The sequence below is a fragment of the Rhinopithecus roxellana genome, chromosome 22 (genome assembly GCF_007565055.1).
Source record: "Rhinopithecus roxellana isolate Shanxi Qingling chromosome 22, ASM756505v1, whole genome shotgun sequence".
Classification (NCBI taxonomy): domain Eukaryota; kingdom Metazoa; phylum Chordata; class Mammalia; order Primates; family Cercopithecidae; genus Rhinopithecus; species Rhinopithecus roxellana.
This window is the reverse complement of record NC_044570.1, coordinates 7,785,713-7,813,029: the sequence shown is the minus strand read 5'-3', so window position 1 is coordinate 7,813,029 and position 27,317 is coordinate 7,785,713. Positions and strand designations below refer to the sequence as shown.

The following is a 27,317-nucleotide window of genomic DNA, read 5'->3' as shown; positions in this document are numbered from 1 at the left end:
GTAAAAAAAGAAAAAGAAATAACATATAACAAAGAAGAAAAGTAAAATAAATAGAAGGAAAAGAAGAAAGAAAAAATGGAAAGAAAGAAAAAAAGAAATAAGAGAAGTAAAAGAAAGAAAAAGTTAGAATCGATTACACTGAAGAACAAGTTGGTGGACTTTGGATACGGAAGGAAAATCCAGGTACAATTTGTGTGTTTCAGGCATATGGGAGAATGTGAAGAAGACGCCCGGGGAAGCTCTGTGCTCAGACGTGTGAATAGGGACCTGACCACCCAGCAATTCCCAACAGGCCTTAGAGTGTGAAGATCAGGAGATGTTTGGGTGATTCCTCAACATATGAATTTTGTTTTTCTAGGAACCAAGATGTGCACCTGTTTGGAACACTGATCACAGAAAGAGTTAAGAACCGCTTCATAGGAAGTGCAGTGAGAAATGCAAGTCAAGGGATGAAAAGGTTGAAGATTTAAAAATCCATGCATGACCTGGAAAGTCAAATCCTTAGGACGTGAGTGAGCTTAACCCAGGATACTGCAGGGAAGAGGGTGGCCACCCCGGGTCCCAGTTTGTTCCCTTGGCAGGGATGGATTTGTGGACAAAACTCATTAAAACATGGAAGTCACTGCCCTGTTACATTTACGTTTAAAAGAACATATCTGTACTTCTCTTCATTTTCTGAAGCTCTTGTGCAGAAATATGATTTGCTATAATGAGCTTCTGTGCATCAAGAAAGGCAAAAGCATATGGAATTGAAGGCAGAGAATCTGTCACGTGAGTGAGAATCCCATTGTGGTGGGAATTTGCCAGCGGGGCGAGGGGAGTGGCAGATGGAAGGGTTTGCTTTAAGGCTGCATCTTAGCAGATAAAACGATTACAGTCAGGATGCTCCGCAGGCCTGGGCTGGGTTCTCTGCTCACCCCTAAGTCTTCAGCTCATCTGAAATGGAAGGTTGAAAGAGACAAAAAAATAACAATAATGAAAAAGTAAACTGGTGCTAGGTCTGCTTTTGCTGTGCGCTGGGGCCCCCAGCAGCAGGGAGGTGTTAGAAAGAGCTGCTCTGAGCAAGGAGGTAACGGGATAAGAGGCTCAAAGTGTGAGAGTGGGAAGCAGAAAGCAAAATTAAGGAGTGGAGGAAGGGAGAGACAGAGGAAGGCAGGGAGGGAGGCAGGGAACAGGGAGGGCAGGAGGGAGGAAGGAAGGAGGGATGGGGAAAGGAAGGGAGGAAGATAGAAAGAGAGGGAAGGAACAAGGAGGGAAGGAGGCTGGAAAAAAGGAAAGGGGGAGGTATGGAGAGAGGGAGGAAAGGAGGGAGGAAGAAGTGAAGCAGGGAGGAGGGAAATGAGGGAGGGAGGAAGGGAGGGAAGGAAGGAAGGGGGGGAGAGAGGAGGAAAGAGGCATGTAAGAAAAGGAGAGATGGATGAAGAGAGGAAGAATAGAGAGAAGAAAAAAAGGAAGGGAGGAAAGGAGGAAGGGATGGAGGGAGAAAAAAGGAAGGATGGAGGGAGAAAAAGGAAAGAAGGAGGGAGGGATGGAAGGAAAGTAAGAAGGGAGAGAGAAAAAAAGAAGGAGGTACATAAGAAGAAAAGCGAAGGAAGAAAGGAAGAGATAGAGAAAAGGAAGAGAGAAAAAGGAAAAAAGGAGGAAAAAAGAAGGAGAGATGGAAGGGAGGGAGGGAGGAAAGAGGGAGAGTTCAAGAAAGAATGAAAAGAAAGAGGGAGAAATGAGGGCAAAGGAAGAAAGAGAAAAGCAGGGAAGGAAGAGAGAAAAGGAGGAGGGAGGGGGAAAGAAAGGAGGAGGGAAGGAAGAAAGGCAGAGAAGAAGAGAAAGAAGGAGGCAGGGAGAGCCAACAGCCCATCTTGCCAAAGCCTCAAGAAACCCACTGTGAGCCCAGGACCCTGGTAAACAGAGCGTTAGGACCAGCCACCACACCCAAAGGACGGCGTCCTTAACACCCCATGCCAACCACGGAAGCTGGGCTCTGTGGGAAGCGGTCAGGCTCCGTGCGGTTAGTGGTCTGAGCCAGGTCCTCTGTGAAGCCAACACACCCAGATGCAAAGTCACAGACGCCGAGGGCACGAGAGAAGCAGCTTAAACAGGCCCCTTCATATCACGTGGACAAAAACCAGGAGAAACCCAAGCGCCACAAACTCAAATCTGTAGGAAGAGAGGAAGGGAGGCTGGTGCAAAAGTAATTGTGGTTTTTGCCATTAAAAGTAATGGCAACATAGCAAGACTGTGTCTCTACAAAAAAAAAAAAAAGGTAAAAGATTAGCTGAGAGCCACCACACTCAGCTAATTTTTTTTTTTTTTTTTTTTTTTTACATTTTTTGTAGACCCGAGGTCTTGCTATGTTGCTATTACTTTTAATGGCATAAACCACAGTTAGCTTTGCACCAACATATAACAGACAGAGCCGTCTGATTCCACAAGGAGTTTCTAATCCGTGAGCCCCAAAACATAACACTGCAAAGCTTCTCGATAAATCTATATCAAGCTACGGGATTTGATGACGGCATCTCCTTGTTGGAAAGATGCGGAAGACTCACCTATGTCTACCCACTTGTCTGGGACTAATTTTAATGCAAATTTAACAAACACCACCAATTTTAATGCAATGACACAGTCCTGGAAAATGAGTCTGTAACGGTATCCCCAAAACTGGGCATGGTTTCTTTTCTTTTTCGGAGATAAAGTCTCGCTCTTGTCCCCAGGCTGGAGTGCAGTGGCTCAATCTTGGCTCACTGCAACCTCTGCCTCCCGGGTTCAAGCAATTCTCCTGCCTCAGTCTCCCAAGTACCTGGGATTACATGTGTGTGCCACCGTGCCTGGCTAATTTTTGTATTTTTAGTAAAGCCGGGGTTTCACCATGTTGGCCAGGATGGTCTCGAACTCCTGACCTCAGGTGATCCGCCTGCCTCAGCCTCCCAAAGTGCTGGGATTACAGGCATGAATGAGCCACTGCGCCCGGCCCATGGTTTCTTGAAGGACCGGGGCATGCTATATTCACATCCTTCTTATGAAATCTCCAAGCTCCCCATAAACCTATGGGGTTGCAAGATCTCAAAATCACCATCCCAGAAATCAAACCCATAAAGCAAAATCCTGCCACAGAGGCTGAGGGCTCTGACATCTTTCGTCTTCCGGATACCTCGATCCAACATCACAATTCCATGTCTACTAATAAAACTGTGTCACTGAGATAAACATTAAACTCATTTTATAATTCAGGTATAAAAACCAAGATGTGAGTGGATGCAGTTGGAAAAGTCCTCTTTTGAGGCAGGGTCTTGGTATTTATAGAATAGTACCTTGTTTTCGTTTTCTTTTTTTCTTTCTTTCTTTTTTTTTTTTTGAGACAGAGTCTCGCTCTGTTGTCCAAGCTGGAGTACAGTGGCACAATCTTGGCTCACGGCAACCTTCACCTCCCAGGTTCAAGCAATTCACTGCCTCAGCCTCCCAAGTAGCTGGGATTACAGGCACCCACAACCAGGCACAGCTAATTTTTGTATTTTTAGTAAAGATGGGGTTTCACCATCTCTTGCTTCTCTTATTATGCTTTATTTATTTTCTTTTTAGTCCTTTGATTTGTGCATTTACAAAAGGCCAAGAAAATCAATCCCTGGACAACTAGAAAGCAAACCAGGAATTGAAAGTTGGACCTTCTGTTAATTTGGCATCAGAATAAAAGACTTATGGAAAATATTAGAAGAAAATTACCCTAGCATCTCAGTAGTATAAAGTGAATCTTGGACTCCCCTGAGCCAATTCTTCAGAAAGGATGCTTTCTTAAAAAAAATTATTTTGGGGACCGGGCGCAATGGCTCACGCCTATAATCCCAGCACTTTGGGAGGCCGAGGCGGGCAGATTATGAGGTCAGGAGATCAAGACCATCCTGGCTAACACGGTGAAACCCTGTCTCTACTAAAAATATGAAAAATTAGCTGGGCATGGTGGCACGCGCCTGTAGTCCCAGGTGCTCGGGAGGCTGAGGCAGGAGAGTCACGCTTGAACCCGGGAGGCAGAGGCTGCAGTGAGCCGAGATCGCGCTATTGCACTCCAGCCTGGGTGACACAGAGAGACTCCGTCTCAAAAAAAAAAAAAAAAAAAAAAAAAAAAAAGTTACTTTTATTTTTATATCTAGAGACAGGGTCTCTGTCTGTCGTCCAGGCTGGAGTGCAGTGGTGCAATCATGGCTTACTGCAGCCTCCAATTCCTGGGTTCAAGCAATCCTCATGCCTCAGCCTCCAGAGTAGTTGGGACCACAGGCGTAGGCAAGCACGCCCAGCTAATGTTTTACATTTTTTGTAGAGACGAGGTTTTGCTATGTTGCCCAAGCTGATCTTGAACTCCTGGGCTCACGCAATCCTCTTTCCTCGGACTCCCAAAGTGCTGGGATTACAGGTGTGGGCCACCAGGCTGGGACACATTTGCTTTTGTTCTTGAAAAATCTAGGAAAATTGTTTCTCCTCAGTGAGAGCTTTCATTGTTCATGCCTGCCCCACCTCCTGCAATAAATGAGGATAATGCTCCCACCCAAGACCAAGACCCAGGGGTGGGGGCGCGGATAAGGCAGAGGAAATATTGCTTTTCCTTTTCCCAACTCTATTTCCAAATTTTTGACAAAATCAAGCCCATCAAGCCTCCTGGGTGCTTTCCCAAGTTTGTGCGTCTTGTGATGTGATATGGTGAGGCTCTGTGTCTCCACCCAAATCTCATCTTGAATTGTAATTCCAATAATCCCCACGTGTCAAGAGAGAGACCAGGTGGGGGTCACTGAATCATGACAGAGGTTCCCCCATGCTGTTCTCGTGATAATGGGATGGTGCATTGCGTCCCCTTCTGCCATGATTGTAAGTTTCCTGAGGCCTCCCCGCCTGTGCTGAACTGTGAATCAATTAAACCTCTTTTTTTTTTTTTTTTTTTTTTTTTTGAGACGGAGTCTGGCTCTGTCGCCCAGGCTGGAGTGCAGTGGCCGGATCTCAGCTCACTGCAAGCTCCGCCTGCCGGGTTTATGCCATTCTCCTGCCTCAGCCTCCCGAGTAGCTGGGACTACAAGCGCCCGCCACCTCGCCCGGCTAATTTTTTATATTTTTTAGTAGAGACGGGGTTTCACCGGGTTAGCCAGGATGGTCTCGATCTCCTGACCTTGTGATCCGCCCGTCTCGGCCTCCCAAAGTGCTGGGATTACAGGCTTGAGCCACCGCGCCCGGCCCAATTAAACCTCTTTCCTTCATGAATTACCCAGTCTTAGGCAGTTCTTCATAGCAGTGTGAAAACAGACTAATACAGGATGTGAATATGAAATAGCATTACAAGATCCCAAAAGTTCCTAAGACCGCACACACAAGGTAATAAATATCCTTTGTAACTCATGAATCCAATTTGGGTTGACCCAAAGATTTTCAGAGAATCATCAATCAGAGATTTTGTAGTTTAATGCGAAAGTGTTCAACAATTATCTGGGATTCTAAAAAAGAGCTAGAGGCTGGGTGCTTTGACTCACGCCTATAATCCCAGCACTTTGGGAGGCCAAAGTGGGGGCATCACCTGAGGTCAGGAGTTCGAGACCAGTGTGTTCAACACGGTGAAACGCCATCTCTACTAAAAATACAAAAATTAGCTGGGTGTGGTGATGCACACCTGTAATTCCAGCTACTTGGGAGGCTGAGGCAGGAGAATTGCTTGAATCCAGGAGGCAGAGGTTGCAGTGAGCCGAGATTGCACCACTGCATTCCACTCGGGGTGACAGAGCGACACTCCATCTCAAAAAAAAAATAAACAAAAAACAAAAAAAACGAGAGTTTGAAATAAAACATCTAGAATATTACACATCCTGTCCTGGCAAACAAGCCTTCCTTACCTCCTGATTGAGTATTACGCTGTGAGTTGAACAGTTTCAGAAAAGAAAAAGAAATGTCATTGAAATCCCTTCCATTGTGTCCCTACTGTTTTAACCTCTCTGCTACTTCTAGAAGCAGCAAGAGGGGAGAAGAATGTTTTGCTGTTTGCTTTTTTCCAACGTGGTTCTAATTGTAGGTCTCTTATAGGCATCTCCTTGAAGGTGGTAATCTGTCCATTTGGGCCCCGCTCAACACTGCCATTCACCAGCTGGGCATGGTGGCTCAAGCCTGCAATCCCAGCATTTTGGGAGGTCATGGCAGGCGGATCACCCAAGGTCAGGAGTTCGAGACCAGCCTGACCAACATAATGAAACTCCATCTCTACTAAAAAAACAAAAAAATTAGCCATGCGTGGTGATGTGCATCTGTAATCCCAGCTGCTCGGGAGGCTGAGGTGGGAGAACCCGGGAGGTAGAGGTTGCAGTGAGCCGAGATGGAGCCATTGCATTCCAGCCCGGGTGATGGACTGAGACTTCATCTCAGTAAATAAATAAATACACAAACAAACACCATTCCCACTAGTCCACCCACCAGGTAGGAGGCAACTGTCTTCCATACACTGCCCAAAACCCCACAGCAAGAATGGGGATATAAACACCAGCAGCTCATTTAAAGTCTTGAGACCTGAAAGCTGTTTAGGACTCTCCATTTTACACTCTAAATAATGTCTGTGGATGTCAAACGCTGGAATGATGGGGGATTATGGGGAAACTCCACCCCTACGGTCTAGCTTTGTCCATACCAGCATCTATTCAAATGTTCTAGGAATCTCCCTGAAATCTTCAGGAAGCAGTGCTTTGGGTGGATGACATCAGTGACCAAGAAGGAGTCAGGACTTAAGATCTAAGTAGGGTGAGACGTTCAGACACCCAGAGGCATGAAGGACCCCAGGGGCTCCTCCATAAAACAGTAGTTGTTGGCTGGGTGCGGTGCCTCACACCTGTAATCCCAGCACTTTGGAAGGCTGAGGCGGGTGGATCACTTGAGGTCAGGAGTTGGGAGACCAGCCCGGCCAACATGGTGAGACCCGGTCTCTACTAAAAATACAAAAATTAGCCGGGCGTGGTGGCGGGCGCCTATAATCCCAGCTACTCAGGAGGCCGAGGCAGGAGAATCGCTTGAACCTGGGGGGCTGGAGGACGCAGTGAGCCGAGATTGCACCACTGCACTCCAGCCTGGGCAACAAAGCAAAACTCTTTCCTCAAGAAAAAAGATAAAAAATAAGAGTAGCTGTTCCCGGTCGATGAGATCCCTGCAAACCACACTGCTTGGTCATGCAAGAGGGAGGCCAGAGCTAAATACAACTGCCCAGTGATGCATGCACGTTAGCTGTGTTCCAAATAGCAGGGTTTACTTCCCAACTTCACGGCGGATCCTAAATGATTTAGGGACTTTTGAATACGAGATCCCAAAGAGCCTGCTGACTGGCCTAGGAGGACTGCAATGGTGAGTACGTGCTCCTCCTAATTCCCCTGTAAATTTTAGTCCCGACCCAAGAAACTTCCCAGGTCCTGGGTGCTTGTAGGTTTTCAGTACTAACAGAAAGGGATTCCACAGTGCTGGTTTTTGTTTTGTTTTCTGAGATGGAGTCTCGCTCTGTCGCCCAGGCTGGAGCGCAGTGGAGCGCAGTGGCGCAATCTCGGCTCACTGCAAGCTCTGCCTCCTGGGTTCATGCCATTCTTCTGCCTCAGCCTCCCGAGTAGCTGGGACTATAGGCGCCCGCCACCACGCCCGGCTAATTTTTTTGTATTTTTAGTAGAGACGGGGTTTCACCATGTTAGCCAGGATGGTCTCCATCTCCTGACTTCATGATCCACCCGTCTCGGCCTCCCAAAGTGCTGGGATTACAGCTGTGAGCCACTGTGTCCAGCCTTGTGCTGGGTTTTAACTTAACTCTCCTGGGTGAAGAAAGGACCGTGGCAGCCCCCTCGTCACGGCTCTCCTCCTAATGATGACATTGATTATAAATAACAAGGCAGGAATCATCAGAGCTAAGTGTCTTCCACCTTTGCTCTCTGCAGGGAAACTTGTGGAGGCTTTCCTGCAGGACTGTCTCTAGCCCCGGCAACAATTCCTCCGCGTATGTACCAACCATTTCCCACTTTGTAGACGTAAAAAACCCAAGCACTGCAGCAGTGAGGAACTTGTAAACCTTCACACAACGAAACACAAGGCAGAACAGCCCTGGAATCAAAGCCAGAAGGTCTGACTCCAAAGTTTTAGCGGTTTCACGAACCATCAGCCATTGTGCACCTGTTTCGTGCCTGCCCGAGTTTGGTTTCTGCCTTTTAAAGAAAGCACAGTTTTCCCATCAGCAAGGCATGAAGGAGCGGCACCAGCGGAGCGAGCCTTACCGTTTTCTTTGAAGCACAGCTTCTTTTTCTGGTAAGCAATGAAGCTAGAGATGGCTCCGGCCACGGCGACCACGACGGCCCCCACAATCCCGGGGATCACACCTGGGGCGTCCGCTACAGGAGGAAGCACACAGCATCATGACTGAGACACGCACGGTGCAGAGAAGATCCCAGGGAGCAGTGGCTGGCAGAGACAGTCAGTCTGAGAGCACCAAGATCCTCTGAACATCTCAGTCACCTGAGCTGACCGATTTGCAAAAGGAGCACGCCGAGAATGGTACACAGGAAGGCAAAGCAAGGCACAGCCTCCCATCGCCAGTCGTGCTGGGCAGACCTGGTCGGACCGTGGAGGGACTGGAGCAGGGAGAAAAGAGACATGAAGAGAGGCCAGCGAGGTACAGGAAGCAGCTCAGCAGAACCAAGGCAGAGACAAAGAAAGACAAAGACCGATGGAAGGAGAGAGCTGGGTCTGGGCGCAATGGCTCACGCCTGTAATCCCAGCACTTTGGGAGGCCAAGGCGGGTGGATGGGTGGATCGCCTGAGGTCAGGAGTTCGAGACCAGCCTGGTCAACATGGTAAAACCTGTCTCTACAAAAAATACAAAATTTAGCTGGGAGTAGGGGTGGGCGCCTTTAATCCCAGCTACTAGGGAGGCTGAGTCTGGAGAATCGCTTGAACCCGGGAGGTGGAGGTTGCAGTGAGCCGAGATCGTGCCACTGCACTCCAGCCTGGGTGACAGAGCAATTCACCATCTCAAAACAAAACAAAAAAGAAAGAGAGAGCTGGACATCAAACCTGGAGGAAAGAGCCCAGGTAGGGGCAGAAGATGAAACAGCAAAGACCTGCAATGCTTGGTGCTTTGCCATGGCGTTCTGCATCGTTAGAATGTTCCTTTTTCACCCCCGAAAACAGCTTTCGGTTTCAATGCAAATATTTTAAATCCATCTCTATTTAATTATTATTACTGTTTATTATTCTGAGATGGGTTCTTGCTCTGTCAAACAGGCTGCAGTGCAATGATGCAATCATAGCTCACTGCAATCTTGAACTCCTGGGCTCATGAGATCCTCCCACTTCAGCCTTCTGAGTAGCTGGGACTACAGGTGTGCACCACCATGTCTGGTTAATTATTGTGGTTTTATAGAATTAGGGTCTTGCTATGTTGCCCAATCTGATCTCGAACTCCCAGACCAAAGCAACCTGCCTGCCTAGGCCTCCCAAAATGCTGGGATTACATGCATGAGCCACCACACCCAGCCTTTTTTTTTTTTTAATGTCATTCCAGCAATAATTCTTTTTTGTTTTTGGGAGACAGAGTCTTGCTGTGTTGCCCAGGCTGGAGTGCAATGGTGCAGTCTCGGCTCACTGCAACCTCTGCGTCCCGGGTTCCAGCTAGTCTCCTGCCTCGGCCTCCCAAGTAGCTGGGATTACAGATGTGTGCCACCACCACTGGCTAATTTTTTTTTTTTTTTTTTTTTGAAATGCAGTCTTACTTTGTCACCCAGGCTGGAGTGCAGTGGCACGATTTCAGCTCACTGCAGCCTCTGCCTCCCGGGTTCAAGCAATTCTTATGCCTCCCAAGTAGCTGGGACTATAGGTGCATGCTACACGCCCTGCTAATTTTTGTATTTTTTGTAGAGATGGGGTTTCACCATGTTAACCAGGCTGGTCTCAAACTCCTGATCTCAAGTGATCCACCCGCCTTGGCCTCCCGAAGTGCTGGGATTACAGGCGTGAGCCACCACACCTGGCCTAATTTTTGTATTTTGTGTAGAGAAGGGGTTTCACTATGTTGGCCAGGCTGATTTCGAACTCTTGGCCTCAAGCAATCCTCCCGCCTTAGCCTCCCAAAGTGCTGGGATGACAGGTGTAAGCCACGGCGCCCAGCCGATGAAGAGATTCTTAATTCCAAATGCCAGATGTGAGCTTTAGAGGACCCTTCTCCAGATAGAATCTTCTCTGCCCTCCATGACGGGGAAGGAGAATTGTCTGACTTTCAGCAAAAACACTGGCTCCAAACATGGTCTGTGGGTGGTGTGTTCACTTGGCCAGTCTTTAATATGTGCAGGACACAGTCATGTCATGGAAAGATTTTTCAAGCTTAACTACCCCTCCCTGATGAAGTGGCGTAGTAAACATGAACTCTCCAGAAGGCCAAGAGCGACGGCCTGACATAAACATGCCAGACATGGGTTTTCTTAGCTATTTTTTTTAATGACCTTATAGTCCCAGGTGAGGGCTACAGACAGATTACTACCTCTTCAAAGAAAGCCCAGAATTCAAGAACTGTATCCATAAAAATAATACCTACCTAAAACAAGGGTAGACTACCCACTTTTCTTTTTCCACAAACATTCGTTGCGTATTTTAAGAATTCACATTTTATCAGTGATTAAAATGGCAAACAGGTGTTAAAATCTTTGGCCAAATTAGTATCTCTTCTGCCAAAGAAGTTGCTTAAAACCAGGCATTTTGCTAGAAGCAAAGTCCCTGAGAATTTTAGAGATATGAGATACTAAAATACGAAGCTATTGTCCTCACCCCTCCCTCTCTTCTGTCTCTCCTCTCTCCTTCCCTCTTTCCTTCTTTTCCTCCTTTTCTTCTGTTTCCCTCTCTCCTTCCTTCCTTTCCTCCCTTCTCCTTCATTCCTTCCTTCCTTTCCTCCTCCCTTCTCCTGCTTTCCTTCTTTCCCTCCCTCCCTCTCCTCTTTCCCTTCCCTCCCTCCCCTTCCTTCTTCTTCCTCCTCCCTTCCTCTTTTCCCTCCCTCCGTCTTTCTTGTCCCTCCCTCCTCCCTCCCTTCCTCTTTCTTTTCCTTTCTTCCTTCCTCCCACCCTCCCTTCCTCCTCCCTTCCTTCCTCCCTTCCCTCCCTTCCTTCCTTCTTTCTTCCCTTTCCTCCTTCCTTCCTTCTCTCTCCATCCCTCCTTCCTTCTTTCCTTCCCTCCTTCCTTCCTCCCTACTTTCTCTTTCTCTTACCTCATTTTTTTTGTCTTTACAGTTTTAAAAGGAATTCTTTCTGTTGTTATTTTCTTGTCCCATCTAAGGGAAAAGGTTATGAAAAAGGAGACAGGAGATACATCACCGGCACTTTCATGGAGAACACAATGCCTGTTACAGCCAGGGTGGGAGCGATCCACATTCCCACCTCCCACCTGGTCACTGACGTTCTCAAGGGCCAAGCGCAACCGAGGATGCCGCGTCACAAGCTTCTGATCGTTAGGGTGAGTGTAGGAGCTTTAGTAAACACAAGGACAAGGCTAAGCATGACGTAGGGGTCAGATCGCCAGCCAGAGCATCATGGGCAGATGACCAAATGTAAAATCTGGGTCACGTGGGCACCTGGAGCAGGGCTGGTTTGCTGGGGGGACTTCTGCGGCTATACCACTTGGGAGCACTTGGCATGGAACACCCGTGTCTCCTGCCAATAGCTTCAGGAGGCCAATGCCAGTGTAGTCCACCAGCTCTCAGACATTCTGCTTCCCTTCCTCAACACCACGTGGGAGAGACAAGAAGAAAGATGGCAGAAGCCAGGTGCACCTACCCTCCTCCCCTTCTTTCCTGTGGCTTCCTCCACCATCACTGCCTCCTTTTCCTGCAACACAAAAGCAACGTCTGCTGACAATCTGCACCTGGAAGATTCGGGATCAAGGAAAAATTCACAGCCAGGACCATAAAGAGGCTGGGGTCCTGCTTCTTACACTCTATGGGGGTACATGTTACCCAGCTATAGAGCTGGAGTCCTGCCTATTACACTCTAGGGGTGCATGTTACACAGCTACAGAGCTGGGGTGCTGCCTGTTACACTCTGTGGGGGTGCATGTTACACAGTTGTATAGCTGGGATGCTGCCTATTACACTCTATGGGAGTGCATGTTACTCAGCTACAGAGCTGGGGTGCTGCCTGTTACACTCCAGGGGTACTCTGAGAACCTGTACTCCCAGGCATTATTTCTTTATTCTTAGGGCTTTAATATTCACATTCCTTAAATTACAGAAAACAGCCCAATAAAACGAAGCTGAAACAACACTAGCTATTTGCAAGAATACACAGGTGAATGGATGGGTGAGGAGGTGGTGAAAAGGGCCCGTTCAACAGGCCCTGTCCCTCAGAAAAGTGGGGCAGCTGCCTGGGCCCTGAACTCTTCTCCCAGAACCGACCCTCTATGGGGCAGCCTTTACTTCCCACATCCTTGAAGCCTCAGCAAACGGGCAGTTCCCACAGAGATGACTGAACATTTCACTGTGAGTTCCCAGAGGGCTGAGAGTTTAGACCCTGCAGTGATTCTGCAGAGCAGGTGGGCATCACGGGGTGGAGAGAGAAAAGAGACAGAAAACAAGGTAACTGTACCTTCTCCACCTGAAACGCCATCCGCAAGGTCAGCATCTGAGAAGCTACCTAGGAAAGAAAATACAGCATCATCTGTCAACCTGGAACTCCTCCAAGGGTCTTCACGTCTTAGAATAAAGGAGAAACTCAGGAAAACCAGCCTGTTCATCAACATAGTGAAACCCCATCTCTACTAAGAATATAAAAATTAGCTGGGTGTGGTGACAGGTACATGTAATCCCAGCTACTTGGGAGGATGAGGCAGGAGAATCACTTGAGCCCTGCAGGTGGAGGTTGCAGTGAGCCAAGATGGCGCCGCTGCACTCCAGCCTGGGCAATAAGAGCTAAACTCAGTCTCAAAACAAAACAAAACAAAAAACCATAAATAAAGTGGAAAACCGTGAGCATAATATTGCATGCTGGCAATATTTAATGTCTGTAAATAAATGAAGAAGGTTTATAAATCAATAATGTCATATCAGAATATAAGAATAAAAGGCAAAGCATACAATACACAAAATAAGAAGTACCCATGGCCAATGGATGCAGGTTTTTTTTTTTTTAAATTTTAGAAGTAAAGTCATGAAACCAGGAGAAAGTTGACAGAACATTTCACACTATTTGCAAAGGTTTCCTAGGTGATAACTAATACTGGAGATGGTGTGAAGACAGGGACATGTGCACACACCCCTGGCATCAAAATAAATTGCTAAAATTCTGCAGTAAATTAAAAACCAGGTCAAAAGCTATACAAGTACTCATACACATTGATCTAAATAATTTGAACGCTAGAAATTTCTTCGAAGGAATAAAAATAGTGCATAGAGTTGACTCAGATTTGCTTTGTTAATTCATAATTCTAAAATGCCAGAAGAAACACAACATTTTCAGAATTAAAGGAAGTATATAATTATATATGTAGTATGTAATAGTACATGATTATCGGTAAAAGTCATACGATAGAAATGATTATGTGACATGAAAAAATGTTCATGGAATATCAGTAAGCAAAAAGTAATGTTACAATGCAGTATAAACAAAAGACTTGGAACTTTGCTTAAAATTTATTTCATTTAGATTAATATATAGGCTGGGTGAGGTGGCTCGTGTCTGTAATCTCAAGAGATTTGGGACGCTGAGGCAAGAGGATTGCTTGAGGCCAGGAGCTTCAGACCGGCCTGGGCAACATACTGAGACCCCATCTCTACAAAAAATGAAAAAACTAACTGGTCACGGTGCTGTGTGCCTGTAGCCCCAGCTACTTGAAAGACTGAGGCAGGGGGATCTCTCTAGCCCAGGAGTTGGAGGCTGTGGTATGCTCTTATGTTTAATATGATCACACCACTGTACTCTAGCCTGGACAACAGAGTGAGACCTCGTCTCAAAAAAAAAAGATACATAAAATACTAGCACTAATCGTCATCAAAATGTCAACAAGATGTGAACATCATTAATATATTTCTGTGTTAAAAATTAAATATGTAAACAAAAAAACCCTAAGCATATAAACTTTCGACAATCATTCAGCTAAAAAAAAAAAAAACTGGTGCTATTCAAATTACACTGAAAATGCTGTAATATGTCAGAAAATATTTTTTTTCTTAAATATTTAAGGGCAAAAAGATTTAAAACACACTAACTTCTCCATAAGGAATGTGTATACCAATACTTTCCTCTTTATCAAGTCTATATTTAAATTATTGTATTCAATTTTTTAGAAGTTCCATAAGATGGAACTTGGAAGTAAAAGTAGCAAACTAGGCCAGGCACAGTGGCTCATATCTGTAATCCCAGCACTTTCGGGAGGCCAAGGTGGGCGGATCACTTGAGGTCAGGAGTTTGACACCAGCCTGGCCAACACAGCAAAACCCTGACTCTACTAAACATACAAAAATTAGCTGGGCATGGCAGTGTGTGCCTGTAATTGCAGCTACTCAGGAGGCTGATGCTGGAGAATCACTTGAACCCAGCAGGTGGAGGTTGCAGTGAGCCAAGACTGGCACCACTGCACTCCAGCCTGGGTGACAGAGCAAGACTCTGTCTCAAAAAAAAAAAAAAAGCAAACTAAAAATAAAATCCAAGCTGAATATCTATTTTTGAAAGGTACATTTTCCACTACATGAACACGGGCATTACACTGCACAGGCAATCAACAGTAAGCACACACTCAGCTGAAATCACCTCCTCTCCGCTGACTTAAGTATCACTGAATTCTGAACAACATGGAGATAGCCCACAGGGTCAGAGACTCTTACCAGAGGAACCAGCCTGGTCAGGGTTTGGATTTGGCTTCGGCTTGGGTGGGTTCGGTGGTGGTGGGTCGTCTGTTTGTGAAAGATGAGAATTGCAATTATAAGTGCCTTGCAGTAAAGAAAATGAAACATCAGTTTACATACAGATGGTTCCCTCAACAGAAATTGGACCTTGGCCTTTGTCCTGGTGGGGATACCCGTACACACAGCCTCCTGCCAATTTCCTCCCATCAACTTTGAGCCACAGTTCTTAATTTCAAGTATGTTCAATAAAAATTAAAGCAGGTATCCACACCAGCTGCAGAATTTCTGGGGCCAAAATAAAAAGGTGGGACCCATTATTCAAATTCTGTTAAGTATTCCAAGATGGCGGCACCGGAACAGTAAACCAGTATGGTGCCCATGTCAAACCAACATGCCATGGGGTCCCATGCCACTGCACAGGTCACATGCTCATGAGGCCAGCCCTGGCTAGGGTAGGCACATTTGTCTCATGTCCTTCCAAAGGCTGTAACAGTTTTAAAATAAAAGCACATGTACTGGTTGTAAAGAAAAACCCAACGACAACAGCAAGAACAAACCAACACACCTATTCCCTAGGTTTCCACTGTGAAAGCTGGCTCCCTTTATAATTTAAATGGGAGAATTCTCTCTGAAATGATCATAATTGGGTGATAATAAGCAGGCCAGCAGCAGAAGAGATTAAAGGATAATACTCACCATTTCCTCCATCAACAACAGCATCTCCTAAGTCAAAGTCATCCCCTAAAAGAGGGAAAAAAGCAGTTAATACCAAATTTCAAAGAGAAATGAGGAAGGAATGATCGTGAACAGATCGAAAAAACACACAGCCCCACATTCCTGAATACTTTTCTGAATATCAGCTTGACCAGGATCTCATTAGAAAAAGTGAATTCCTGACCATTTTTACATCACTATTCTCTCAGACGAAGAGAGTAAAAAACAAAGAGAGACACAGAGAGACAAAGAGCTAGGAGAGAAGCTCTCAGAGGAGGGGCAGGGGAGAGAGAGAGACAGAAATAAAATAATTTATAAATGAATTGTGTTGCCTGGACCAAGGTGAAATTCCAATTCTGCCTGTACATGATTTTCTCCTGTTGACTCCCCATCCCATCACCCTCTCCTCCCAGGTCCCTAACAACTTTGGAAAGGCAGACCCTAAGAGAAGGGGACAGATGACTGTGATCAGATTTAGGCTAGAGGGTGTCTAAAATGCGGCTCTGGCAACCCACATGTGCTCTGCAACGCACGTGGCAATTCACCATGGCCTCAGATCTTGTCTTCTAGTATGAAGAATGATTTTGAAAACCCAACTAAGATGGAGGAATGGTTGCTGGCATCCACCCAACAGCACGTACTGAGCCATCCTGAGTCACGTATGGGAATTTCCAGCCCCTTCCTCCAGGAGACTGTGATAGTACAAATCCAGACGTTCAACACCTACTCATTGGGTGCTGTCTGCACGACTGCATAGTTCAAGGATCTGGGGACACGGGGTCCCTTTGCTCATGAGCTGACACTCTAGACAGGAAGTCCAATAAGGAAGTGGAGCTATTAACGCTTCATATTAGAAAACTCAAACGTGCTAAGACAAGACAGTGATGCCGGAAGTTTGGGCATCATTTTTACTCTGTTTATCCACCAGTGGGGTTAACCCTTGGGCAATTCCATCACGTGGCCCTTGTTTCTGATTTTTGTTTCTGACTTTTGTTCGAAAGAACAGCACTGAGAACAAATGAGGTGTGTGCCCACATGTTGAGAGATGAGGTGAGGGAGGTCTCAGCACCAAATGCTTTCTCTCCCAGGAAGCAGAAATCTAAAGACAAAGACCAGGTGTGGTGGCTCACGCCTATAATCCCAGCACTTTGGGAGGCCAATTGCCTGAAGTCAGGAGTTCGAGACCAGCCTGACCAACACAGTGAAACCTCATCTTGACTAAAAATACAACAATTAGCCAGGTGTGGTGGCTGGTGCCTGCAGTCCCAGCTACTGAGGCAGCTGAGGCAGAAGAATCACTCGAACCCGGGAGACGGAGGCTGCAGTGAGCCAAGATCACACTACTGCACTCCAGCCTGGGAGACAAGAAAGAAAGAAAGAAGACGACGCCATCTCAGAAAAAAAAAAGGCGGGGGGCGGGGGGGGGAAGAAAATCTAAAGACAGAGTAACTCAGATCCTTAGAATAAAAGCACCCGGAGATACTGTCCCAATGACCCCAAAACATTTCACATCAGCAACCATTCTCTCCCTGGAATCACTAGATGCAAGTCCACAACCTAACACAATTCCAGCATTAACCAGACTCCACCCGGAGCACTCCAATCACTTCTCTCTTCTTTCTAGTTGCCTAAGTCCCGTCCTGCTGTGAGAGAAAATGATTTGTTTTTTCTTTGCATACTAGGAACAAGTCCTTCTCACCAGCACTGGGCTTCTTGGGCGTTGCAGTGGGTTTCTTGTCTTCATTGTCTAAAGAGAGAAGACATTTTAGTCAGTAAAAGTTGCAGCTGGGAAAACAAGTGTCAACTCTTTTGTGGTTAAGGCTGTTTCATTTTCTTGGAAACAGTTGGAGAATGTTTTTAGCATTGTTTTTTCTCACCAGCGCAAGTGGGCTGAGCTTTACAGGATGACTCTTGAGCCCAGAAGACAGGCACAGAGGCTGCTACCGGCCATGGTTTCCAGAGACCAGGGGCCCCTTCTCCACTTTTTTTTTTTTTTTTTTTTTAGACCAAGTCTTGCTCTGTCACCCAGGCTGGAGTGCAATGGTGTGGTCTCCACTCACCGCAACCTCTGCCTCCTGGGTTCAAGCAATTCTCCCGCCTCAGCCTCCCGAGTAGCTGGGTTTACAGGTGCATGCCATCACTTCCGGCTAACCATTTTGGCCAGGCTGGTCTCGAACTCCTGACCTCAGGTGATCCACCCACCTCAGCCTCCCAAAGTGCTGGGATGACAGGCGTGAGCCACAGCGCCCAGCCCTTCTCCACTTCTTGACATTCAATGGGACTGTGACCGAGATGTAAGCCAGGAAGGCAGGAGAATGGCAAAGTTAGGAGAAAAACTGCCCTTTCAGAGCCCAAGATCTGTGCATGAGGAGACACCGGATTGATGGTTGAAAGGCTGTTCACATTTCTCATATGAAACACACTTTTGGCTCCGTCAGGCCTCTGCCTAGGCTGCCCCCTCTGGGAATGGAAGTCAATCAGGCAAATCTGGTGGAGGTTTTAAGACTAAGGGCACCTCCCACTGCAGTGAACACCTGTTCCCAAGGGCCAAGAAGGGGTAGGTGATCAGGAAAGAGATGATCCCCATTAGCACTGTTTTTCTCAAACCATCGGCATTGCACCACAGGACATAAAATTAAAAGCTGGCCACGCACAGTGGCTCACGTCTGCAATCCTCTCACACCTCAGCACTTTGGCAGGCTGAGGTGGGAGGACTGCTTGAGCTCAGATGGTCAAGGCTGCAGTGAGCCAAGATCCCACCACGGCACTAACCTGAGCAACACAGTGAGACAGTGTCTCAAAAAAAAAAAAAAAAAAAAGTAAAACATAAAAAAGTGAAGAGGGTGGCCAGGCTTAGTGGCTCATGCCTGTAATCCCAGCACTTTGGGAGGCAAAGGTGGGCAGATCACGAGGTCAGGAGTTTGAGACCAGCCTGACCAACGTGGTGAAACCCCATCTCTACTGAAAATACAAAAACTAGGCAGGCATGGTGGTGCATGCCTGTAATCCCAGCTACCTGGGAGGTGGAGGCAGGAGAATCACTTGAACCTGGGAGGTGGAGGTTGCAGTGAGCCAAGATCGCGCCACTGCGCTCTAGCCTGGGCGACAGAGAGAGACTCCATCTCAAAAAAAAAACCAACCAAACAAACAAACAAAAAAACAAAAACAAAACTGAAGAGGGCTGTCCTGGGTTGAAGAGCATTCCTCCAAAATCCACATCCACCCCAAACCTCAATAGGTGCTCTTATTTGGAAACAGGGTCTTTGCAGTTGTAATTAGTTAAGATGACGTTATAACAGATTAGGATAGGTCCTAATGACTGGTGCCCTTATAAGAAGGAAATTTGGATACATGGAGACACAGGGAAGAGACCAGTGTAGACAAAGGCAGAGCCTAGAGTGATGCGGCCACAAGCACAAGGACGCCTGCAGCCCTCAAAAGCTGGGAGAGGCAGGAAGGATCCTCCCCTAGAGCCACCAGAAAGAACTGGATACAACTGCAGTGGATTGAGCAGTGGTTCCGCCAAAAGACATATCTACATCCTAAAGCCTACAACCTGGTATTGAGACTTTATTTGGAAATAGGGTCTTTGCAGATGTGCTTGAGAAGGATCTTGAGATGAGGTTATCCTGGAGTATGGTGGCCCTAAACCCAATCACAAGTGTCCTTGTAAAAGAAAGACAAGGAGACAGAGACCCAGAGGAGGAGGCCCCATGGAGAAGGAGGCAGAGACTGGAGTGATGCGGCCACAAGCCCAGGGACACCTGGAGTCCCCAGGAGCTGGGAAAGGCAGGAAGGACCCTCCCCTAGAGCTCCCTAGAGGGAGCATGGGTCTGTCTACACCTTGATCTCAGACTTGTGTTGTCCAGGTCTGGAAGATGGTAAATCCCTGTGGTTTAAGCCCCCAGTTGGTGGTACCTTTTTATGGCAGCCCCAGAAAACAAATACAAAGGGATGACAAGACCCAGAAGCAGATAGAGTGATAAGACAGATTCCTTCAATTCCTTTTCCCATGCCCTTCACCGAGGGCTCTGGGTGAGGAGCGGGAGACAGGAACAGCTGCAGAAAAAGGAAGGAGTGGCCCCATGGAGACAGCAGGTGCTGATTTCGAGAGGGAGGACGCCAGGACTGGACACCCCTCTCTCCGGGGGGACCTCCATGTGCTCACCTCTCTAGCCCCTTCCCCAAGCACCTGGCAAGTTTTCGCTCGGCCTTTGACCATCACAGGACTGTGAATTATTCCACCAGGGTGGTTCGTTTATCTTAACGGGGCATCTTGCTTTTCCTTGTCATCTATGAATCTAGTTTTTATAATAAGGCAGATGGACACACACAGGCGGACCTCCTTCACTGCACTTGGTCTTCAGGTGCTTTGCAAATACTGTGTGTTTTACAAACGGAAGGTCTGCAGCAACTCTGTGCCAAGCCAGACTCTCAGCATCATTTTTTCCAACAGCACATGCCTTCCTGTCTCTGTATCTGCATTTTTTAGCAATAAGTTATTTTCAATTAGAGTATGCTGTTTTTAGAAGTAATGCTATTGCATACTTAATAGACTACAGCCAAGAGTAAACATAACATTTATATGTACTGGGAAGCCAAAAATTGCTATGACTCCCAGTACTGCAGTGTTCTAGAACCGAGGCGGAAATGTCTGGGATGTGCCTGTATTTACTATGTTAACATAAAATATTGACAGGATTTAAAAAATTGATGTTGTTACTCACCAGGAAGGGCATCAGATAAATCGAAACCATCATCTAAGAGGGAAAAAAGAGTCAACTTAGAAACAAGAAAAATAAAAATAAATTTGAAAATTATAGAGATAAAAAATGATAGGTGATTTTCTTGACTTTTGTGACATTTAAAACAGCAATGTAAAAAAATTTACAAGGTGCTGTGATTTCTCTTTTCATTCTAAATATTCACTTTCATGCCTAAAAGTAAGAATATGTTAGCCTAGGTTTTAAAGAAATGATGACCTTCGGGCTTAGTAGAAATTAAAATAGTGGGAAAATGTGATCATTTTGTGTATTATTCTTAAAAGGCAGTTCCTTTGAAACAGAGGAGTAACAATTTTGAATATGTACTGGAAAGAACATGGGGAACAGAATTCTCCATTCTTTATTGGCAACTTTCCTGTAATTACAAACCAAAATATAGTAGAAACACTAGACAACCCAGAAAGACACATGCATTATGCATTAAAAAAAAAAAACTCATGGAATCTCACAGAATGAGGAAACTGTCATGCTCAATTATTGATAGGCTATCCTGTTTCTACAGTTTTTAATTACAAGAATTTCAATGCTACTTCAACGTGGCCATGTCTGGCACACTGAAGAAAAGCCAAATTCAGGAAAATTTGGAAAAGTCGACTTGGACTGTTTGGTTAACTGGAGGAAGAGTTAGGATAATCGTCAACATCCCCACTCCTCAGCACCAAAAGCGTACAACATCTCTCAACCGTCAGGAAGCACCTGGCGGTGGGTGCTGAGGGGTCCGAGAACAACCAGCGGGAGCCCTGTGAACAACAGAAGTGTGTCCAGTTCCACAGCAGATGCAAACGACTGGGCTATGCTCCTGTGTGCATAAATGAAGTGTGCATGCATATGTCACAGGGCTGTGTGTGTGTGTGCGTGTGCATGTATATTTGGGCATTTGCAGTGCAAATGTATGTATCTGTGGGTTTTGTGTGCGTGCATGGGGTGTGTAGGTGGGTTCTGTGTATATGTGTATGTATGTGTTGTGTGTGCATATATACAGGCGCATGTATGAGTGGGTCTGCATATGTGCATATGTGTGGGCGTGTTTCGTGTAACTGTGGAGGTGCATTTTGTGGGTTTGTGTCTGTGTGTGTGTGTGCGCAGTATCAGTGTTTTCTGTGTGCATATGTGTCAGTGCATGTTCGTGTAGGTTTGTGTGTGCATATGCAGGTGTGCGTAGTGTGTAGGTGCTTCTGTGTGCCTATGGATAGTTGCATGTATGTGTGGGTTCTGTGTGCAAATGTGTAGGTGTTATATATGCATATGTGTAGGTGCATGTATATGTGGGTTTGTATGTGTATGTGTAGGCGGATGTAGTGTGTTTTTTTCATGTGCATGTGTGCAGTTGCATGCGTGTGTGCTTGTGTCAATGTGTGTATATGTGTAGGTGTGTTTGTGTGTGCATGTGTAGGTGTGTGCATTTGTGGGTTTGTGTGTGCGTGTGTAGGTGTGTGCATTTGTGGGTTTGCGTGTGCATGTGTAGGTGTGTGCATTTGTGGGTTTGTGTGTGCGTGTGTAGGTGTGTGCATTTGTGGGTTTGTGCGTGCATGTGTAGGTGTGTGCATTTGTGGGTTTGTGTGTGCGTGTGTAGGTGTGTGTAGTGTGCAGGTGTGTTTCCATGTGTGCATATGTGTAGGTGCATGTATGCACGTGCTGTGTGCACACATGTAGTTGTGTGCACGTGTGTGGGTAGGTGTGCATAGTGTGAAGGTGTGTATTAAGTATGTGCATACAGGTAGGTGTGTCTATGTCTGCTTGTATGTCTGTGTGTGTGTACTCACGGCTGCTTGTGTGCTCCTGTGTATGTCAACAATAAGTAGAAAGTAGACTAAATCCTCGGAACAGCTCTGTGGGCCCCATGCCAGCAACCAGAGTGGAGTTGTTTCCACAACCTCAGAGCCCTGAAATGGCTTTTTCTACAACAGGACGTTTGCCAGACATAACAAATGCAATTACAGCTCCTCCTGCAGCATGCGGCAGATCTTAAACGGTGGCAAGGGAGGATCCTACTGATCTGGAATAAACCATAAGGCATGTACACACACACACGCATACATATACGCATTCATGTTCATTTGTTTCCATAGAAATCTGTAACTGTATTTTTTGAAGTTGTATTACTTTTTCTTTACATCTTACCTCACGTATTTATTTGTGGCACACACAGTTCAAAGCTACTGTCTTAGGCATTTTCAAGCATGCAATGCATTCTTGCTAACCACAGTCACCCTGAGTACAGTAGACCCCTGAACTTATCCCCTCCTATCTGATGGAAATGTTGTACCCTTTACCCATCATTTCCCCATTTCCCCCACCCCTCACTCCCAAGCCCTTGTTCACTGCCATTCCACTCTGCTTCTATGAGTTCAATGTTTTTACATTCCACATAAGTGTGTTTGGGTCAGACAGTATTTGTCTTTCTGTGCCCAGCTTACTGCACTTAACATCATGTCCTCCAGTTCCATCCATGTTGGTGCAAATGGCAGGACTTCCTTTTTTTTTGAGACGGAATCTCACTCTGTTGCCCAAGCTGGAGTGCCATGGTGCAATCTTGGCTCACTGCAACCTCCGCCTCCCGGGTTCAAGCAATTCTCCTGCCTCAGCTTCCTAAGTAGCTGGCATTACAGGTACCTGCCACCACACCCAGCTAATGTTTTGTATTTTTTGTAGAGACGGGGTTTCACCATGTTGGCCAGGCTTTGTGTGTGTGCATGTGTAGGTGTGTGCATTTGTGGGTTTGTGTGTGCATGTGTAGTTGTGCGTCTTTGTGGGTTTGTGTGTGCATGTGTAGGTGTGTGCATTTGTGGGTTTGTGTGTGCATGTGTAGGTGTGGGACACAGAATTCCACCCTCACCATTTTCTCCTCAGGTGACTAACCCTTAAGACAGCTTCCCAAACACCACCCCACAGAGAGTAGGGAGGAAAGGGGGGTGACCAGCTCTTGATTTCATACAAAGGTGGGCCCTCTGAATCACCCATGATCAGGCGTTCACTCCCTGGTAAAATCCGGTACTACAGACACCTCTGAGGCTAATTTTCCAGGTGTGTGAAAGGATGCAGTCCCCCAGGTGTGTGAGGGATGCAGTCCCCCAGGTGTGTGAGGGAGGCAGTCTCCCAGGTGTGTGAGGCATGCAGTCCCCCAGGTGTGTGAGGGATGCAGTCCCTCAGGTGTGTGAGGGAGGCAGTCTCCCAGGTGTGTGAGGGATACAGTCCCTCAGGTATGTGAGGGAGGCAGTCTCCCAGGTGTGTGAGGGATACAGTCCCTCAGGAGTGTGAGGGAGGCAGTCTCCCAGGTGTGTGAGGGATACAGTCCCTCAGGTATGTGAGGGATGCAGTCTCCCAGGTGTGTGAGGGAGGCAGTCTCCCAGGTGTGTGAGGGAGGCAGTCCCCCAGGTGTGTGAGGGAGGCAGTCTCCCAGGTGTGTGAGGGAGGCAGTCTCCCAGGTATGTGAGGGAGGCAGTCTCCCAGGTATGTGAGGGATGCAGTCTCCCAGGTGTGTGAGGGATGCAGTCTCCCAGGTGTTTCAGGGAGGCAGTCTCCCAGGTATGTGAGGGATGCAGTCTCCCAGGTGTGTGAGGGATGCAGTCTCCCAGGTATGTGAGGGATGCAGTCTCCCAGGTGTTTCAGGGAGGCAGTCTCCCAGGTGTGTGAGGGAGGCAGTCTCCCAGGTGTGTGAGGGATGCAGTCTCCCAGGTGTGTGAGGGAGGCAGTCTCCCAGGTGTGTGAGGGAGGCAGTCTCCCAGGTGTGTGAGGGATGCAGTCTCCCAGGTGTGTGAGGGAGGCAGTCTCCCAGGTGTGTGAGGGATGCAGTCTCCCAGGTGTTTCAGGGAGGCAGTCTCCCAGGTGTGTGAGGGAGGCAGTCTCCCAGGTGTGTGAGGGAGGCAGTCTCCCAGGTGTGTGAGGGAGGCAGTCTCCCAGGTGTGTGAGGGAGGCAGTCTCCCAGGTGTGTGAGGGAGGCAGTCTCCCAGGTGTGTGAGGGAGGCAGTCCCCCAGGTGTGTGAGGGAGGCAGTCTCCCAGGTGTGTGAGGGAGGCAGTCTCCCAGGTATGTGAGGGAGGCAGTCTCCCAGGTGTTTCAGGGAGGCAGTCCCCCAGGTGTGTGAGGGATGCAGTCCCCCAGGTGTATACAAATGCACATGCTACTGGCTTGAAGCCTCACGGGGAAGCAAACCCAATCAATGATCATGAGTCAGTAAAGGGATCTCTGTAAATGAAGCTGTCGTCTCCTAACTCAGTCCACTGGTCTCTTTATTTCCTAGGACTCATCTCCCAATTCATCACATTCCCTGAGCTTTCAGGTGGTAGGCAGGAAATTGTGGGCTCATAGCAGACACCCCCACTTTCTTTTTTGCTCCTGAAAATGACTTCCGGGGCTACAAATGTAAAGAAAATACCATCAAAACCCACCCAGCAGGAGCTGCAACCATGCCCTTAGAGAAGGAGCCTGGTGGAGAACTCAGGTGCCCATGTTGAACGTTCACGGTGTTCAGCTTCTCTGCAAAATTGCAAAGAGACCACACCCTCAGCAGAACCCCCTACTGCCACTGCGGTTTCCACCCGGCCCTCTCAAAGCTCCAGATGTTTTGGGGACAGGGCAATGACTCATCAGGACAAGGCGGAACGGACCACAGATGGCATGAGTCAGTCTGACAAGACACTTTCTACTGACTCAAACCGTGTTTTCTTTTTCACATCAGCCAGGCAACTCGAAAAACAGGATGAACCTAGAGTGAAGTCCTGAGGCCACATGGGGTGTGTGAGTTCCTCCGAAATGTGACCAGGGCTTGCACTATGTAGGAATGCGTCCACCGTGGCAAACTCAGGAGGAGAGCCGGTACCTGGGTTCTCTTTTTTCTGTTTTTTCTTTTTCTTTCTTTCTTTCTTTTTTTTTTTTTTTTTTTTTTTTGAGGCAGAATCTTGCTCTGTTGCCCAGGCTGGAGTGCAGTGGCACAATCTCAACTCACTGCAACTTCCACCTCCTGGGTTCAAGTGATTCTCCTTCCTCAGCCTCCCAACTAGCTGGGATTACGGGCATGTGCCACCACATCCAGCTAATTCTTGTGTCTTTAATAGAGACGGGGTTTCGCCATGTAGGCCAGGCTGGTCTCAAACTCCTGGCCTCAAGTGATCTGCCTGCCTTGGCCTCCCAAAGTGCAGGGATTACAGGTGTGAGCCACTGCGCCCGGACACTTGGGATATCTTAAAGCCCATCATCACACCATTCAGGTGTTTCACATAAAATTAAAAGTTCTCTGGGCGTGGTGGCACACGCCCGTAGTCCCAGTTACTTGGGAGGCTGAGGCAGGAGAAATGCTTGAACCTGGGAAGGTGGAGGGTGCAGTGAACCAAGATCACACCACTGCACTCCAGCCTGAGTGACAGAGTGAGACTCCATCTCAAAATTAATTAATTAATTAATTAATTAAAAATAAAAATTAGGCAGTTCCAAGATTCTTATAACTTTCAGATTTTCATAAGAATAACACAATCATTACATAGTAACAACAGCAGCCAGGGATGCCATTTATGCGGTGCTGTGTGTGTGCCTGCAGCGTTCTCAATAATACTGTTAGTCTTCATTAAGGGTGGGAGGATGAAGATCCCGCCACTGGCCTGGGTGTGCCTGCTGGAAAATGTCCGATTCACTCGGCCCCACCATCACCCCGGGGTGCTCACACCTGCTGATGGCCACTCTAGTACTCATCTGCTCCTGCTGGTTTTCCACGCCCTTTTCCAAAGCCCTCTAAACACAAACTTTCAGGACATTGTAGAAAAGGGGGAGGAGGAGGTGCAGAGGCACATGTGTACTCTTTACTCATTGCTGAGTCTTTTTTTTTTTTTTTTTTTTTTTGAGACGGAGTCTCTCTCTGTCACCCAGGCTGGAGCGCAGTGGCACGATCTCAGCTCACTGCCATCCCCGCCTCCCTGGTTCACACCATTCTCCTGCCTCAGCCTCCCGAGTAGCTGGGACTACAGGCGCCCGCCACCACGCCTGGCTAATTTTTTGTATTTTTAGTAGAGACGGGGTTCATCATGTTAGCCAAGGTGGTCTCGATCTCCTGACCTCGTGATCCGCCTGCCTCGGCCTCCCAAAGTGTTGGAATGACAGGCAAGAGCCACTGTGCCTGGCTCTTTTTTTTTATTTTTTTGGAGGTCGGGTGGAACCAGTCACATGGTCTGCCCCTAAAAAGTTTCATTCTAGGTGTGAGGGGCCTCAGGAAGGGTCCCCAACCTAGAGATAACTGCAGTACAAAGAAAGCTCAGAACAGTGCAAGAGAAAATGCCCCCACATTGGAGCGAGCACCAGAAGTCCTCCTGTGTGGGAACAGCAGGAGGCAGCTGATACATTTCATTTTACCATTTTATTCAGATGGTCGAAACACCCTTATTTTTCTGTTGCTTAAAACCAAATTGCTCTGGAAGTATTGTTCTCTTTTTCAAGATGTATCATTTAACACAGGGGAGATGATTGGTCACAGGATACAAAGTCTCCATGAGACAGGAGAAGTAAGTTGAGGAAAGCTCAGAGACACCATGGCGACTGCAATTAGTAGCAATGGCTTGAATATTCGAAAACGAGTAAAGGAGCCCATTCTTAAGTATTCTCACCACACAAAAAAGTGCTGGGAAGTCTGTGAGGTCATGCATATTTAAATCCATTTCACCATGGATACATACATCAAGACACCATGTGCAACCGCATAAATAGATACAATGGGTATTTATCAATTAAAAGAAATTAACACATCATTTTAAAAAATCTAGCTCCGAGGTCTTATCAAACATATTGTAAAATTACAGAAAAGAGCTTAATAGTGTCATAAATTGTTTCAGGAATACACTAGAGTATCATAGTCTCAGAAACACTCCAGTGCTGGGTCCAGGATGTGTGCCAGTGACTGAATATCTGAGTACAGAAAACACAAGTGCAAGGAATTATGGACAAGTGCAAGGAACTCCAAGTTCACCGAACACCCTACAC

General features: G+C 47.0%; 1 protein-coding gene across 3 annotated transcripts in view; it reads right to left on the bottom strand.

Annotated features, from left to right (window-relative positions):
- The window catches only part of CD99 (CD99 molecule (Xg blood group)), a 49,535-nt gene that overhangs the window by 7,611 nt on the left and 14,607 nt on the right, over positions 1–27,317 (bottom strand). For 2 of the 3 annotated variants that reach the window (XM_010369193.2, XM_010369195.2), the window contains exons 2-8: positions 20,299–20,331; positions 17,271–17,318; positions 15,554–15,598; positions 14,837–14,905; positions 12,603–12,650; positions 11,796–11,846; positions 8,256–8,369 (exon numbers count right to left, since the gene is read on the bottom strand). In XM_010369193.2, the coding sequence (XP_010367495.1) occupies positions 8,256–8,369; positions 11,796–11,846; positions 12,603–12,650; positions 14,837–14,905; positions 15,554–15,598; positions 17,271–17,318; positions 20,299–20,331 (408 nt within the window). Of the gene's footprint in view, positions 1–323; positions 937–8,255; positions 8,370–11,795; positions 11,847–12,602; positions 12,651–14,836; positions 14,906–15,553; positions 15,599–17,270; positions 17,319–20,298; positions 20,332–27,317 lie in introns of those variants that run through there. The other variant, XM_010369196.2, reaches the window with a different exon arrangement.